The 17,278-nt window shown below is 36.0% G+C and overlaps 1 protein-coding gene across 3 annotated transcripts; it reads left to right on the top strand.

Annotated features, from left to right (window-relative positions):
• Positions 1-4,489: 4,489 nt before the first annotated feature.
• LOC105032032 (reticulon-like protein B8) lies at positions 4,490-14,642 on the top strand. 3 transcript variants are annotated; one of them, XM_010906365.3, is made up of 6 exons: positions 4,490-4,672; positions 10,703-10,894; positions 10,975-11,155; positions 11,226-11,367; positions 13,888-13,957; positions 14,364-14,642. In XM_010906365.3, exons 2-6 carry the CDS (start codon positions 10,711-10,713, stop codon positions 14,531-14,533), a joined length of 747 nt encoding a protein of 248 aa, XP_010904667.1. In that variant the 5' UTR covers positions 4,490-4,672; positions 10,703-10,710; the 3' UTR covers positions 14,534-14,642. The 3 variants fall into 3 exon arrangements, with proteins under 3 accessions (XP_010904667.1, XP_010904668.1, XP_010904669.1); XM_010906366.4 differs by having other exon boundaries at positions 4,579-4,715; XM_010906367.4 differs by lacking the exon at positions 4,490-4,672 and adding an exon at positions 4,776-4,903.
• Positions 14,643-17,278: the final 2,636 nt, after the last annotated feature.

Below are 17,278 nucleotides of genomic sequence, written 5' to 3'. Positions count from 1 at the left end.
AATTCTAATTTATAACTAAATTAAAATTAAATTTCAAATCAAAACTCTATTTAAGATCGGACTGAACTTGGGTGTGTCTCATTGTTTGAATTTCTAGGATAAAATCAAACTAATTATGAAAGATGGGTCTCTAGTTTCATAAATTCAAGAAAAAAATCCATCAAGAGAGAGAAACAGTCTAGAGAGAAAATCTAAAGAGAAAAAGTAGAGAGAGAAAATAAAATTTTTAGAGAGAGAAATATGGAATTCATATTCAGAGCAAAGAGAAGAGAGAGAAACTCTCTCTTTCTCTTTTCTTTTTTTTACTCTTCTTCTTCTTTTTTTCCTTTCTTTTTTTTTTCACAGGATAGAGGACCCACGCAGTCCTCTTCTCTTCTTTTCTTTCACAGTACAGGAAAGCTCTTGCTCTCCTTGTTCCTGAGCTAGAATGACAACCACCCTTGACGATGACCCTCAAGGTCGGGGGCAGTCCCCGATGACCCTCCACCAGCCAGTTTCGGTGATCGATCGTGGCCCACGATAATGGAGAAAATCAAAACAAAAAGGGAAAAATAGGGGATCCCAAATTCAGCAATTTTTAAGGATTTTTTGGCAAATAATTTGACACAAACTCAAGCTTAAATCCTATACAAGATTGAGGGAAGAATAATTAGAGAAATTTACCAGATCTTTGAAGAAAATTGATTTGATTTTTAGTAGCTAAAATAAGATTATTCCATCGATAAATAGGGCAAAATCAGGGAAGAGAACCATCTATTTAAATGGTGATTTTTGAAGATTTTTGGGTGAGGATGAATCGAGAGATAGATGTCTTTAACTAGACCTTAAAGGGAAGAGTTTTAATTTGATTTTAATCAGGTTTTTGGGTGGTATTTGGATTCTTGATCATGGAAGGAAAAGAACTCCTACGGGAGTTCTGGCAAAGAACCCACAACCTAGCATGTGCTCTGCACGTGCTGGCTTAAAAGTTTCTTTTTTAATATATATCTTAAGATCCCTGCTAACTCCTTTGGGTTGGGGATCTGATTTAGAACTAGGGTATTACACATGTGCACCTAAAATACAGAGATGATTGAGAGTTAATTGCATATTTTTTTATATGCCTCCTTGAACAAAAGGATCAAGATGCGGTCCAATTTCATTATAAGGATTGGACACTTTAATTCCACCAAAGTGTTAGCCTGGAGGAGTACCAAATTTGAGTTTAGGCATAATAGCACTAGGAGAAGTAAATAAATACTAAACTCAAGCTAAATATTAGAGAATGTCTAGGCAAAAAATCTATATAGTAGTAATATATAAAATAAATAACAACATACACTCTATGTTATTGTGAAAAGAAAGACTATTATGACATGTATTTCATACTATACATGTAAAGATGACCAAAAGGGAAAGTGAAATATATATATATTAATAGTAATAACAAATCCCTGCAATCTCATTGTATGAGTTCCATGAGGTAAATAAATTTTAGCCTCACTATTACCCCTATGGACTTTCGACTATGTCTTAAAGTGACAGGTTAATGTTTGCTACATTAATATATTTTTAATGGTGATGAATATAATTAGCCTTATAAGATATATTAGAAAAATAGTTGCTCTGAAACTAAGGGATATGAGTAGGAGAGAAAGACCATTGGTTACACCAACGGTGTGTATATATTCACTGATCGACTAGTTATATATATGTTAGCTAAAATTAACTTCTTATATATAATTATGAATATATATCATGGAAAGAAAACCAAATATGGCACTTGAGGGGTTGAGTATGTATTAATTATTGGTGTATATATCAATGCATCTAGAGAAAAAAGTAATTCTCAAGAAAATATCTTTTTATCGACTGCAAATGAATAGCAACTATAATTTACCTAACAGGTGCCCAGCAATATACCAAGGGTGTTCATTGGTCGCATGGTCTAATTGCCTCTATGATTGATCATTGAAAAAAGACTGTGTTTTAGGTTGAAAATGTTGCTAAGCCCATCATTGTGCAAGTGGAAGATGTAAGACTTGTATGCCCAATTATAGGCTTAAAGAAAATAAATAATATAGAAGTATATAGTCTTTGAACTGCTCATACAAGAAAGTGATAGGTGGTTATTAAACCACCCACAAATCTATAACTACCATACAAAAGAGGGGAGCTTGATTTTTTAAATTCTCTAGCTCCGAGACTATGAACTCTTGAGACTCCGATCTCTCTGAGTCTTCTGAAAACTATCTATAAGAGATAAATATAGAAAAAGAAAGGAGAGCAACAACAAGTGATTAAAAGGCATGCAATTCAAGCTATGGCAATTGTTTTCATTCTATTTTGTGCTTGAAAATGTTACTAGAAGAATAAGAGAAATGATATTTAATCCATCAAGATGATTTTTCTGAATCTAGTGATTTAGGCCTAAAGAGGTAAGTCAATTTTACTATAATTTTCTAGTTTTTTCAAGAAGTTTATATACAATAGCTGAAAGGTTATGAAGTTACAGGTCATGAAGGAAAGGTGTACTGACTAAAAAAAGCACTTTATGATTTGAAGCAAGCTTCATGGGCCTGATATGAGAAGATCAATAGCTATTTCGATACTTATGGATTTCAAAGACGTGCAAGTAAGCCAACATTGTATGTCAAGACCGGTGGAAGTGATGAGGCATTGATTGTGTGCCTATATGTTAATGATTTAATTTACACCAATAGTAGTTTTTTTTTTTTTTTTTTTTGATAAAGGTAGTAGTATTTCTTTGATGAATGAATTTAAGAAGTATATGGTTCAGAAATTTGGGATGACAGATTTGAGGCTGATGAGTTATTTTTTTGGGCCAGTAGTGAAATAATGTAATGAAGAAATTTTTGTTTCTCAAGAAAAGTATGTTAAAGGTCTTCCTGAAAGATTGGATATGAAAGATTGCAATCCGGTGAAAGCTCAATCAAAAGTTTAAATTGGATGATAATAAAGCAAAAACTGATTCTTATACTTAGAGGAGTTTGATGGGAAGCCTGTTGTATCTTACAAGCAGCAGGCCAGCCCGGTATTTTGCAAACTACCATCCTCCTATTATGATTTATGCAAAGTCCAAGCAAGGTACATATGGGGGCAGCTAGAAGGGTGTTGAGATATTTAAAGGGAACAAGCTTTTTTGGCATATAGTACACCAAAAATGATAACTTTCAGTTGTATAGTTTTTTGGATAGGATTGGGTAGGTTCAGCTGATGATCGGCAAAGGACAACAGGCTGTGCTTTTCATCTGGATCTAGTGCTATTTCTTGGAGTTTAAAGAAATAGCCATCCATCGCATTATCTTTATCAGAGACTGAATATATGGCTATATAAATTGCAATCCTCAATCCAATAAAATTTGAAGCTTTATTTTTAAGCAAGCATTACATTTTATATTTTTTCTTTGAATATAAATGGCTTGCTAATACTTGTGAGTGTAGAAAAAAACACTCTGATTGGGCTTTCTTAGTTAGGTTTCTTTTTGAGCCTTTCATACTTATTAAAAGACGAACAGGATTATGGATTGGTTGCATCTTACATAGTAAAGTACTTTGGTGGATAGTTTGGACATGATTATGATTTAATCCTTTTCATACTTCATGAATTTTTATTTTGAGATTTTGTTGAATTTATTCATACCAGGATAATACCCCTCTTTCAGTTCATTAGAGGAAAAAAAAAAAAATATCATCCATGTCTGAAATATATTGAAGGAGAAAAATGAGTATACTTATCAGTTCTGTCTTAATGTATGGTGAGCTGGAGTAATGTCTCTAAAAATTAGAGAAAAGTGTCTAACTAATTCTGTTCGTCCCGGTGCTGTTTGTTAATTATTTTTTTGATACGATTATATTAATTTAATATAAAAATAATTTAATAAATTAAGATACAGAAAATCACGGAGTCTGCAGTCAAATCTCGTTTTGTTAATTGTGCTTTGCGTATGAGAGTTGTCCAACTAATTCTGTTCGCCTCGGTGCTTTTTGTTAATTGTCCTTTGCGTATGAGAGTCAAGGAAAGTCGTATCATGACGCTGTAATTACTGCTATTCTCCGATCATCCGTCAGGAAAGACGAAGTTTTCTTGGTTCACTTCATTTGTTTCGTCAGGTGGTGTAGTGTGCGGAGCATTTAGTCCAAGCCACGGACACCCCTTTTATTTCCACTACGACAAGGCGTCATGCCTTGGCATTCTATTCCATAAATGTGGCGAATGATGCTTCGCCACGTCATCTGAACTGCATAATTGAATGGGCGCTAACTACAATTGCTCGTCCACCAGTGAGTCCTCGTGGGCTCCTCCAACCAACCCGTCAAGTGGTCTCAGGTCTCCGCTCGTTGATTCCGTCCGATGCGTATGACAAACTAAGTTGTAGACATCAGACGGCCATAATACACGGATGCCTTTGGCATTCGTGCAGTTGCTTCACGAATTGTGAGGTTACACGCTTAGAACTTACAGGCCGAAGGACTTCGATTTGTCCGCCACACATCGGGCGTAACCCTTCCATCCGTCCTTTCCCTCACGCCACCCTCGTGCTCAGAAAAATATCGAGTTCTTTTAGACGTTTGAGGGCGACCGTTGGGCATCCTCCCACCTCATCTCTCAATACTCCACTCTTCGAAGATCCAATCCCTCGTCCTCTCTCTCTGTCGGTTCTCTCCTCGCGTGAGTCCTCTCTATCTTTATTTTTTGTGATCTATTTGTCCATGTGAGTGATCTTTCGAAGCTCGAGTTTCTTAAAGCTTTGATTTTTTACTTGTTGATTTGTGTTTCTGGTGATTCTGATATTGTTTGTGTTGCGTCAAAAGTACCGATTCTGGTTGGGTGCTGGAGTTTGTTTCTTTGGAGAACTTCTGTTCTGATTTTGGGTTTTTGCTGTTGAAATCTGTGCAATAGGTTGTGGATTTAGTAACCTTAGAATGCCAAATCATCTGCTCGGTTGATGGTTCTGATCTGCTTGTTTGTTTATTTATTTATTATTATTATTTTTTTGCCCCTTCTACTTTGTGGTTTTAGGGTGTATTTGTTTTTTTAAAACTTCAGTTTTTGATGTTATGTCTGTCTTTCTGTGTGGAATGGTTTGAGTAGCAGAAAAAAATTTGGAGATTTTTATTGGATTTGTTTTCTTGGTTTGGCTGATGTTGTGGGATACTGTTTGTTAGTATTTTGTAATTGGTAATATTTGTCATCTATGTTTTCTCTGCGTCAAAATCTAACTATGGAACTTCTATATTAGTCCATCCTACAAAATCTTAGAAATGAAAACCTTGGAATAAATTCGTCCTAATTATTTGAATGCTCCGTTGTTGGAAATTCATACATTTTCATCGGCTGGTCTGTTCTTTAGTGGAAGAGGACTTCCGAGTTGGGACATGGGCATCTAAATAAATTCATGAGTGGCACAGTTTTTTTACTATTTCCTTTTATAGATTTTAGTTGTCTTGGATAAAGCCCAAATAAGGTGTTTCGTTTTCTGAATTTTGAGACTGCACTAGATTTTTGTGAAGGGAATTCTGCAAGAAAAAGTCTACTTTTATTTATGCAGAAATGGGCCCATGTATTCATTTTATTTTGGCCTTCGCTGGTCCATTATGCTCCTCCATTCTGACTACTAAAGAAAATAAATAGAAAACCATCCATCGACCTGTATTCTAAGTGCATCAACTAGCAATAGGTGCGCATCTAGTGAACTCATTTAACTATAGAGGAATGATGACCGAACTTGGAAAAAAAATGACCTGTTTTCACAAAATGAAACTAAAGTGAGTCCTGCAGAATCCAAAGATTTTCTTTTTCTTGTTTCAAAGTAACTATAAACTCAAAGAGTTTTTGCATTATTTCATGCATCCTTTTTGGTCAGTCAAAAGTTCTCTACTTCTGGGTCTTTCATTTATAGTCTAAATCACATATCAGAGCCTTGGTAGTTGCTCTGTCATGCATACATATCCAGCATGAGATGTCTTTTATTATCTCTTCATTTCATCAGAATAACGAATTGCATCATTTACTCATGTCTGAGCATGTTTTTTTGCACAGACAAATTTATTAACAACAAGATCTTATATGAACAGGCTTACTGCAATTTGATCTCTCTTACACTTTTTCTCTAGCAGCATTGTTACTCTTATATCCTTATCTCTTATAATTTTTATACTATACCCTCAAAATAATACTTATTAGGGTGAAGAAAATGTATTCATAAAATTATTATATTACTTCCATTTATTTCATTTATAGTACAGAAAATGATTTCCATAACTTCATACATAAGAGTTTCATTCCTTGCTACTAGATATTATACTAGATGTGGCTTATAGTATGTATGTATGTATGTATGTATGTATGTACAAGCTGGATTAGAAATGGTATGAGCTGAACTGCTGAATTTATAGTAGAGCCTTCAACTGGTACCAATATCATGTGCTCAAATATGTACAATGTTTGGTTTAATCATGCCTATTTTGCTTTCCAACATTAGAAACGGTATGAGCTAAACTGCTGATTGCTGAATTTATAGTAGAGCCTTCAAATTGGTACCGGTATTATGTACCCAAATATGTACAATGTTTGGTTTAATCATGCCTATTTTGCTTTCCAACATTATAAATGGTATGAGCTAAACTGCTGAATATATAGTAGAGCCTTCAACTGGTACTGGTGTTACGTACTCAAATATGTACAATGTTTGGTTTGATCATGCCTATTTTTCTTTCCAACATTTAACTTTTCAATGATAGTAATATTTGATCATTGAGCATTTTTAGATCATGTCCCCATGCTGCCTGTAGTTATTTCCTAGTCATTGCTATAGATCTGCTAATGGTTCCAAACTTCTTTCAAACTTGCTTTCACCACAAACAAGTGTGTTATAATCTTGTCATTAAAAACATTTTCAGGTAGCATATACCAAATAAGTAACTTTAGGTAAGAGACTTGCCTATCATTAAATCTAGAAGTCTAGTTAGTAGTTAACCTACCACTAGGTGCCAAAAGCTTGATCTGTCAGAGAGGGGTCAACAATGTATATTATGCCTTAACACCCCCTGTCCTCCTGTGCAGCTTGGCCCTGCACATGAAGCCATGAATTAGTCATTAATGACTCAATAAGAACGAATCAAGAATGACTTAACCGAGAATGAGAGAAGAAAATACTCAAGATAACAAATGGATGGTATAATGAAAAATTGACTTAAATGGGATTTGAACATGTGACCTTTAGCTCCAATACCATGTTAACTAACCACTAGGACCCAAAAGCTTAGACTATCATGAAAGGAGTTAAAAATGTATCTCATACCTTAATAACCCCACTCGTGCACAGCCTTGGTACCATGCGTATGAAAGTATAAACAAGTCATGAATGACTCAACTAACAACTAGCAATGAGTCAAGCGGAGAAAAGACTTAAGATAATAAAGGGGCTGTATGGAGAAATTTTTGGGCCAAATTGGAATTCAAACCCATGACCTTTGTGTCTGATACCATGTTAACTTATGACTATAAGCCAAAAGTTTAAGCTGTCGGGAAGGGGTTAACAATGCATGTCAGGCCTTAACATTTAAATGTAAGGAAACCTAACTTATTGCTCATATTTCAATTTCATGCAGTCTAGGAGCATTTTTCTAGGAACAATCTTCTAAAATTTGTCTGGATGTGGAAAGAGTCTAGATGAAGATGGCAAGTTCTCGTGTAGGAATGCTACTCATCTTGAAATCACAAACTATAATCAAAGGGTTAAACTAAAATAAAATCTATAAATTCAGCTGTATTCTTTAGATGTTGATATCTGATTAATGGTCAGTTGCAAAAGTTACACAATTCTTCTAGGAAGCCTCATCATACTTCATGCTTGACTTCATTTCAACAGGAAAGACTAGATGAAAATGATACCAAATAGAAATTATTCTTATTTTTAATAATTTATATGTACACTTTTGCTCATTTCCATTTCGGGTTATCTTTCCCTAATCCACTTTTGCCTGTCTCCAGCTCAAGGCTAATAAGATCCAATCATTACTGTGTGCAGGCTAGGTCTTCCTTATTGATTCAGCATTATGACCAGTATAGGAATACATATCAATGATTCCGATTTTAATATCTATGTGTACATGCCTATGTAATGCTACCTTGGTGTAGAAGCTTGGGCTGGTATCTTTGCTTTTGGGCTGATCCTAATACAATTAAGCCTTGGAAAAGTTCGGAACCTTGCCTAAGTAGATTGAGTTGTCTAGCATGGATAGATTCTCATGATGATCTTTGATTTAATGTTGGAAAAACGCAACCAGCTAAATTCTTGACGAAAAATCAAAACAATTTCTGTTTGATTACAAGGGTTGACTTGAGGGTGAAGGGAAGCAACCTCCTTTTTTCTTTTTGCTTTTTTGTTTTGAGATCGAGATTTGCAAGTGATGCTACCATGGTTTGGATCCCTTTTTCCATGCTTTCATTTACCTCTATGATTCTTTAAGTTCTACCATACGCTAACTTGGTAGAAAAGCTCCACTGTTCACTGTGTTCCTAGGTCCTTGTTTTATTTTCTTTAACTTTATTACTGCTCTTGCAATAAAAGTAAACCATGTTTTTGTGATGTGGGATGAAAAAACCATTGCCTTGATATTCATGCTAAGATCAACTAAAGGGCTCGAAAACACCTTAGATGACCTCTAGAATGATTCAAATTGAAGAAAGGTTATATGGTGACACTTGACTTAGGTTCTAAAAGAGCTCAAACTTTTCCAGTGGCAGGATGTATCATAGATATAAGTGATTTCAAAGCTTAATCAGCAACTGCAGTGTCAGAATTTTTTTAGCAAAGCTACTTTCATTTTGTCCAATATCAAGTTAGCTTTCCAAGCAACTTGAATCACCTCAATCACCAGTGGATGAGGAAGTTGTGGCCAAAATAATGAAGCATTGCCAATGCTGTCGATTCTAACAATTGTAATTATGGCTTCAGATGATTGAGACAGCAATACCCCTGTTACCTTATTGATTCTATGGGCTCAAAAACACCTTGGATGTCTGCTTGAATGATTCAAATTAAATAAAGCAAAGTTATATGGTGGAACTTGACTCAGGTTCTAAAAGAGCTCAAACATTTTCAGTGGTAGGATGTATTGTAGATATAAGTGATTTCAAAGCTTAACCTGTAACTGCAGAGTCAGGATTTTTTAGGGAAGCTACTTTCATTTTGTTCAATATCAAGTTAGCTTTCCAAGCAACTTGAATCACCTCAATCACCAGTGGGATGAGGAAGTTGTGGCAAAATAGTGAAGCATTGCCAATGCTTTTGATTCTAACAATTGTAATTATGGCTTCAGATGATTTAGACAGCAATACCCCTGCTACCTTTTTGATTCTAATGGTAGCTACCATGTTTCCAGTTAGAAATCTGCTGCATAGGAGTCCTTCTAGGACAAGGAGTCATGTGATAGCATCTCTATATACATCAGTCTTTTGACAACATTTATGCCATTAGATACCTTGGAAGTCATGCAACCATCTTTAAGGCATGGGATTAGCAATGAAAGTTTAGTTTTCTTCAATGCTAAGTTTGTGTCGAATTCTAGAGACACCATGAATCTTAGCCAACGTGAGGGGCCCTAAAAAACTATAAATGCTTTATCTCAAAGTTCGGCCCGATAGATCTGTTTCATTTAAGATGGAACTGAAATGAAATCTACTCCAGTTTTGTGTTTTGGTCATCTATTTTGGCTACTTCTTGTCCAGCTAGTCATTTCCAATCTAGTTTCAGTGGTATTTTGGCCAGAACTAAAGGAAACTAGCCATAAAAACCTTTTTACTTATTATTTTTTTTTTCTTTATCATATCGGAGTCATTTCTTTAGTTTGTTTAAGTACATAGATGGCTTTTCTTTCTTTGATTGAGTTAAAGTAGGAGAGAAATAATGCACAGACACCGTGATGGGTTGAGGCCTTTGAAAAGGCCCTTACTGTAACACATTATAAAGACTAAAGAGAACAACTAGAAAAAACTGACATTGTTTCCTATATAAAAGATAAATATAACATTTTATGACTATATCTAATATAGGAGAGGGCTGAGAGGGCTGAGTGGCCTTCTAGGGTCCTATTGGCATGTTGTATTGTCTTCTATTTACAGCCACTCAAAAACTTGATGCTTCTGTGAGTAAATTAGCTAAATTGTTGTTTTGGCTCTGACCTTGCATTGCTTGTTCTCAAATCATTTGGGCATTGCCACACCATTTTTCCTTTTAGAGAAGTAAGCTATGTGAAGGTGGCCTCCTCTTATTTTGTAAGATACACCAGAAATTGTTTTTCTCATCAATTTTTTTCCCTTTGCTTCTGCTAGACACTACCATTTATGGAACCTATTCTTTCTACATGGCTTAGACGCCCTTTTTTTCATTTTGGTGCATGCATCCTTCTTTTTACAGTGAAATCATCGTTGCTACAATTGTTTTCAACTTCTGATAATGATTGTCTCACCATTATTGCTTAATGTTGTTGTTTTTGGTTCCCCTGCTCAGTCTAATATGTTGTTGCCAAAATTTCTGGATATGATAAGTGTTTATTAATCTTATTATCCTTTAGTTGTATTTTCTACTATACTAAGTAATTTTACTAACTGACACTGAAAAAGTTATTTAATTGTTTTAAAATTTCGTGTAAATGGATGCAATACATTGCCTTATTCAGTTTTGATGCTTAACAGAAGGAAAAATGTCTGAGCACCTGGAGAATAAAGTTGAAAACGTCTTGAACAGCATAGTGGAAAGCATTGCCGACAATGTGTCAAAGCAAAAATCTGTGAGATTTTCAGAACAGCAAAATGCAGTCACCACCCAAATGAATAAACTATTTGGACGTCAGAAGTCTGTTCATAACATTTTGGGTGGTGGAAAATGTGAGCCATTTCTTCATCAATATTTCCTGCTTTTAGACGTTTAGTTTGCTCAAAATGATAAATCCATTTTGTGCTTGTAGCTGCTGATGTGTTGTTATGGAGGAACAAGAAGATATCATCAAGCGTCCTGACTGGTGCAACAGCTATCTGGGTTCTCTTCGAATGGCTTAATTATCACTTTTTAACTCTCTTATGCCTTGCACTTGTTATTGGAATGCTTATTCAGTTTCTCTGGTCCAATGCTTCAGGCATGTTAAGCAGGTACTGAAATTGCTCAAATATTAGATAACAACATGTGGAAGGTAAGATACTGACTGTTCATTTCTTACAGGTCTCCATCTGAAGTACCTCGCCTCGTTTTGCCTGACGAACTGTTTACGAACATTGCTGTTTCTATTTGTGCCCAAATCAATCAATTGTTGGGATTCATTCAAGATGTTGCATGTGGAAAAAACTTGAAAAATTTTCTCATGGTATGCTAGAATCTTGATCCCGTCCCTTGCATGCTTTTGTGTTATTCTTGTTGGTTTTAATACTTGTAGAAATCATTTGGCGAGAAACATTTACATCAAGTAATCCATTGATAAGAATAGATTGTCTTATGTTCCTGCCTAACTAATTGTTTTGTATTAGTCTATTAATCTGGTCCTAGTCAACAATGAATATCTGGGAGAGGGACAGGAATGGTTGTATTGATTTAGTCACTCTGTAGTAAAAGCACTGTGAATCAGATCTAATCTTCTCCATGATTCACGTCAAGCAAATTCTTGGAGCTCAAATGGATGAAGCCTGATCAGATGTCAAAGAATGGGAGGAAGCATCTCAATAATTAGCTCAACAATAGACAGAATGAGTTCTTGTGTAGTACTTGTTCCTATCTGGCTTGAATTTGTAGTGATGATGTATATTTTTGAAAGCCAAAAGCAAGTTCCTATATTAAATAAATCATTTGCTCACCCCTCAATTGGTTAATGAGGTGGCACACTGGCTAGAGAGGTCATATGCATGATTTTTCAGAAGCTGATGATTAGTCATTGATCCAACATATACTATGCGGTGCCAGATGATGGAAATATGTTGGGACTAGGTAGTTGGAGGCCTTATTTAAAGCTGCTAGAGATAAAGCACCTATATTAAAGTTGTTTTTATGACTCTTGTAATTGCACAGAGATTGACAAACTGGATATGATGTTCTTCATTGGAAGATGTAACCAAGTATTCATATTCAGGGAAGGTGAATCAGACATGCAAGAGATGAGGTGACTTGCAAAGATCGATGCACTTGGTAGTCACTAGGGGCTCACTAACACTATAAAGGGATTTAAAGTGCATTAAACTTGAGAGTTAAGCGCTAGGTTAGTAAGGTGAAAATTACCAAAAATAATTGGTACGAAAGGAAACAGGAGCTTGGAAATGTTAAAAACCCCATTATAAGTATTTAAAGTGATGACCACAAGAAGGTATATTGACCAAAAAGAAAGATGCTTTGTGGATGTAAATACTATTAGAGGATAGTAGAAGTGGAATGGCATCAAATAAGGTTGTTGGAATTTGTAAACAAATTTCAAAATAAAAATGATATGCATTAAGAACTGGAGGAAACAGCAAAAAAAAAAAAACAGGGAAACACGGTCTATCATGAATGGAGTAGTTTGATCTCACATATGATTTTAGAGTTGCTTATATTCTTTTTAGGTGGCTAGCCACTTTACAACTCCCGAAAAGGATGAGAGGTCAAAAAACATGGGGAAACAAACATAGGATAAATTAAATTGATTTCTGCGTAGCTATGCTGGTTATGATGGTTGACAGCCTGAAGAACTGGCTGAATGTTTATTAAAGCAGTACTTAATCTAGTGATGTTCGATGGAATTGCCAAGTTTTGGATGTTTACAGTTTGATGGTCTTTATAATTTGGTTGGAATCAGCTGATGGATCAGCAGGAATTATTAGAGAAGGTAGAGAGATGGTGCCTAATTAATTATTATGAATATCGTGTTTTGCAATTTCAGAATGAACTATCTGGTGCAGGGCATTACCACACTGTACTGGTAGGGTTCCGAGACTTGGAATGTCTCCCATATCGAGTGTCGTTACTGAGGTATATACCATAAGGTCACCAAGTACTGGGTGTACTTGTTGGCCATTGGTACAAATTCCAATATTGAGATTGGAACCTTGATAAATATAATATAACATTCTGTATAGTAGACTATTTGGCTAAGTAATATTTGAAAATAAACTTAAAACATAGATAGTAGCCAAACGGCCTTGGTATAGGTGTCATACTAGAGGCAACAATAGTGGATGATTAGTTCAAATTCAAAGAAGGAAGCATCATTTATAATTGTAATTTTTATGACATGCTAGGAGCTGTCTTTTCATAGCCTGATATGGATGTTTTGTTTTCCATCCCATGTCTCTCGAATAATAGCACGAATTGTGCCTGCATATAATGCTATTATTATTTTGCTCTCTTTTCACTATTGTTGATGTAGTGCGTATAATGACATTCTACAAATCATGTAATTGTAATTTTTAAGACATGCTAGGGAGCTATCCTTTCATAGTCTGATATGGAAGTTTTGTTTGCCTTCCTATGTCTCTCCAATAATAGCATGAATTGTGCCTGCAAATAATGTTATTATTATTTTGCTCTCTTTTCTCATGATCGTTGATGTAGTGCATATAGTGACATCCTACAAATCATGTAAAAATACCTGATTCTTTCATCTGTGGTTTGAAACACTTTCACCTTTATCATTTTAAATTTGTGACCAAAAATCACCTTTACCCAAATAACCACCTCGGCGGGGTGGGGAGAGAGCAGCATGGTTGTTTTACATGATACCACCAATTCCAGTTGTTTTTGACCCTAAGTTTGCTAATTATTCTCCTATCTCTCTAAATTTCTGGCTTGATGTTTTTCTTTTGACACTGTTTCATATTTGAACAAAGCTGTTCAAAGCTTAAAATGGAGGCTTTCTTGTCAGGTTGTTGGAAGCTTGTGGGCTGCTGCTGTGATAGGGAGCTGGTGCAATTTCCTGACTCTGTTTTATATTGGTGAAGATATATTCTCCTTATTTCATATAACTCGTTTTCCATTTTATGTCTCCCATAGTCAAGCTTGTAGGCAATTGATGCATACAAATAATAGGAAAGTTTCTCTGCACAAACAAGGAAACTACCTTATCAGGTTTATGAATTTGGTCTCCTGCTAGGTATCACTTGCAGAATGTATAGTCTCGTTTTCCTACAACTTGGAATATTAAGTATTTCTATGCTAAGTAGTTTTCTTGGCAATGTCCTTGTGGAACCCTAACATGAAGACATATGTTAAATTTTGTACAGAAATTGTATAGGTGAGCTTGTGGATTCGAATAGTTGCAGAGTAGGCTAAACAGCATCAATAATATCTGATTGGAGAAGAAGATATTAAGATTCTTATTTCATTTTGTATTTGATACAGGATTTGTTTGTGCTCACACTCTGCCGGTGCTTTATGAGAAATATGAAGACCAAGTTGATGATCTTGTGTGCAATCTTATTGGGCAGCTGCAGAGTCAATTCAGCAAGCTCGATAAGAGTGTTCTGAGCAAAGTACCGAAGGGAAATATCAAGTTAAAGAAGAATGAGTAGACTAGTCATTCTTGCTTGCTGGTTGATGTGATTGTATAGTCTGAATGCCATTTTCTTGTTGAAATGAGGATTGAACTTTCTGTTTCTGCAGTGTGAATATTTTTAAGAATTCTTGTGCACGTTCATTCTCTGTCATATTTTTAACTTTCAAGATCACCCATGCCTACCATTGAAGCTACTATAAGAAAAGGAAATGGACCCATTGTTCCTCCAGCTGATAGCTTCATTTGAAGTGAGAAGTGAACCTCCTGTTCTGGGGTTCTGAAGTGAGAAATTAAAGAGGTAAAATAACTTCACATCTAACGTTTGATAGTATTTGGCACCCCTCTCTCTCTCTCTCTCTCTCGGACTTGGGGAGGCGTGTTGAAGCCAGTGATGCAGGCCATGACAGTGGAATTCTCTCTCGGACTTGGGGAGGCGTGTTGAAGCCAGTGATGCAGGCCATGACAGTGGAATTCAAGGGTGGCAGAGAGTACGTGTTGTTTTCAAAATCCGGCCCAACCAGGATAGTCCAGAGGGCATTGATTGATTCACTTGATTTGCGGTGATGAAAGATAAATCATTGTTCCTTGGAGGGTTGTGGATATTGGTTTTGATCGTGTCCTTCGATATCTAAATTAGATTGGATTTTGGAAGAATAATAATAAATAGAAAATATAATAGAGAGTTAAATTAGTATAGAATATTATTCATTTAGGTTGGCATCTGGGTCGATCTGGAGACCGTTAGATTTGATCGGTATTTAGTCGATTTAGAGATTATCGGATTTTATTAGCATCTAGTTAATTTGAAAATGGTCAAATCTGATCAACATCTGATCGATTTGAAGACAGATTTAATCGGTGTCTAGCTGATTTGGTCTTTAGGAGTTTGACCTTTGGAGATCAATTTTTTGGATCTCAGCATATGGGAGTTTAGTCTTTGGATGTTTCACTTTTGAGAGCTCAACCTTCATCTCGGTTTTGAGCTTAGTGGCTCAGCCTTAGACGTGGTGGCTTGGTCTCAAGTATCATCTCGATTTTCACCTCAGATTTGGTAGCTCGATCTCTAGCATCACTTTGATCTTAACATCTCATAGCTTGTTAATATGTAGAATAGAATGATGGATTAGAACTTGAGAGTATTTCATCATGATATCTTAGGCTATGGGAGTTTCTCCCTTTCATAGTCTATCCTCATGGGATCTCCTTGATTTTATTTATATAAATGAGGAAGCATGAATATATTATGATTTGAAGACAGAAATCAAGGGATTTCTGTAACCTCCTATATCTGGATTCAAATATATTATGATCTTTTTTCTTATTTGGATCCTTCTAAAAATTCAAAATTTGAATTTAAATTTTAAATTCAAATATTTTTTTATTACATGTCCATTCATGATCAATGGGCTGATTTCATACCGTATCATATGCTCCCCCACTTACGTACCTGAGCTGTTTTCTTTGGCTTGGACGAAGAAAGTAGTCCGATTGTTTATTGATTTATTTCATAATTAAGTGAGCATTATTAAAAGTAGTTTTATTGGTATATGCATCTTATTTCTTTTGTAATATTTATATTTTTGAGGTCAGATATGATGAATTGCTTAGTGATGGTGCTTTATGTGAGTGGAGAAAGCTAGATGTCATTTATTTAAAGTCATCCATTAGCAACCGGTATCATGAATATATGATTCACACATAGCATGCATTAAACTCATTTTGGATCCTAGGTGTGAAGCCCATCACAACTTCCATCACCTTGTTGCCTTCATTCAGGTTACCAAGCGCACTATCGAGCTCGACGATCATGGACTTGTCCTTAATCATGTTCTTTATGGTGGCAAGGACATTGTAGATGGTGGCGGTCTTATCAGAGAGATGCCTAAGGTTCCAAATAAGGAGCTTAAGGGTGTTATGCTTGATGAGGGTGTTGATGAGGATGCGAGTGGGCTCGTCATTATTCTCGCGGACCTATTCATTGATAAGGTCCTTAAGGGGGCCGATGACATCAATGGCATTATCGATATTGTCATGGTTGAGGAGATTGATGATGGAGGGGATGATGTAGAGAGTGATGAGATTCAAATAGAGCTCAGGGTTACCCTTGCTCGATCTTTTCATAGAGCTCAACCTCGAGGTTGATGAACTTTTTCGATTGATCAAGATACTTTACATGGGCTTCAGGGTTGTCAAAGAGATGGCACTTAGGATGTAGAGATGGAGGGACCCCTATATCGTTGTTTTGGAACTTCTTTGCCACCTCCAAGTAGGAGGGGTTGATCTCTTTATCACTATTAGTGGCCTCTTCTAGCACTTGCCTTAGCTGGCAGTACTTCCACCTAAGGAATGCATGCTTGCCCCCTAGTGGTGGTGGCTACAACCCCAGCACTACAGAGTAAAACCCGCCACTATGTCATCATCCTTGGCTTCTCCTCTAGTGGATACATTGTTGATCATACCTGGGGATGGCGGTTGTCACTTCGGGATATGGTGATGTTGCTATGGCATAGGATCACATGCTTGGCAAATTTAAAGTTGAGAGTTGACTCATTGAGAGTTTAGATATGGATGTGACTGAGTTAGATTGAGATGCTTTTATGAGTAAGCTTAATCTTGAAGTAATTATGGTTTGCTCAGACCTTTGCCCCCCACTCATTGGTTATTGTTTGATGTGTCTTCTTCTTGAGTGGTTGGAGTTTGAATTCAATTCTCCTCGCTTTTGATGTATGGAGCAGGCTTCGACTCATCTCATATCAGGTAT

Source organism: Elaeis guineensis, chromosome 6 (genome assembly GCF_000442705.2).
Source record: "Elaeis guineensis isolate ETL-2024a chromosome 6, EG11, whole genome shotgun sequence".
NCBI classification, from domain to species: Eukaryota; Viridiplantae; Streptophyta; class Magnoliopsida; order Arecales; family Arecaceae; genus Elaeis; species Elaeis guineensis.
This window is presented reverse-complemented; position numbering and strand designations above follow the sequence as displayed.

Excerpts from the sequence above, each read along its gene's own strand:
- LOC105032032 (XM_010906365.3), top strand. The coding sequence starts at position 10,711 with ATGTCTGAGCACCTGGAGAATAAAGTTGAAAACGTCTTGAACAGCATA. Across the intron at positions 10,895-10,974 it reads CATTTTGGGTGGTGGAAAAT|CTGCTGATGTGTTGTTATGG; the intron begins GTGAGCCATTTC and ends TTGTGCTTGTAG. Across the intron at positions 11,368-13,887 it reads ACTTGAAAAATTTTCTCATG|GTTGTTGGAAGCTTGTGGGC; the intron begins GTATGCTAGAAT and ends CTTTCTTGTCAG.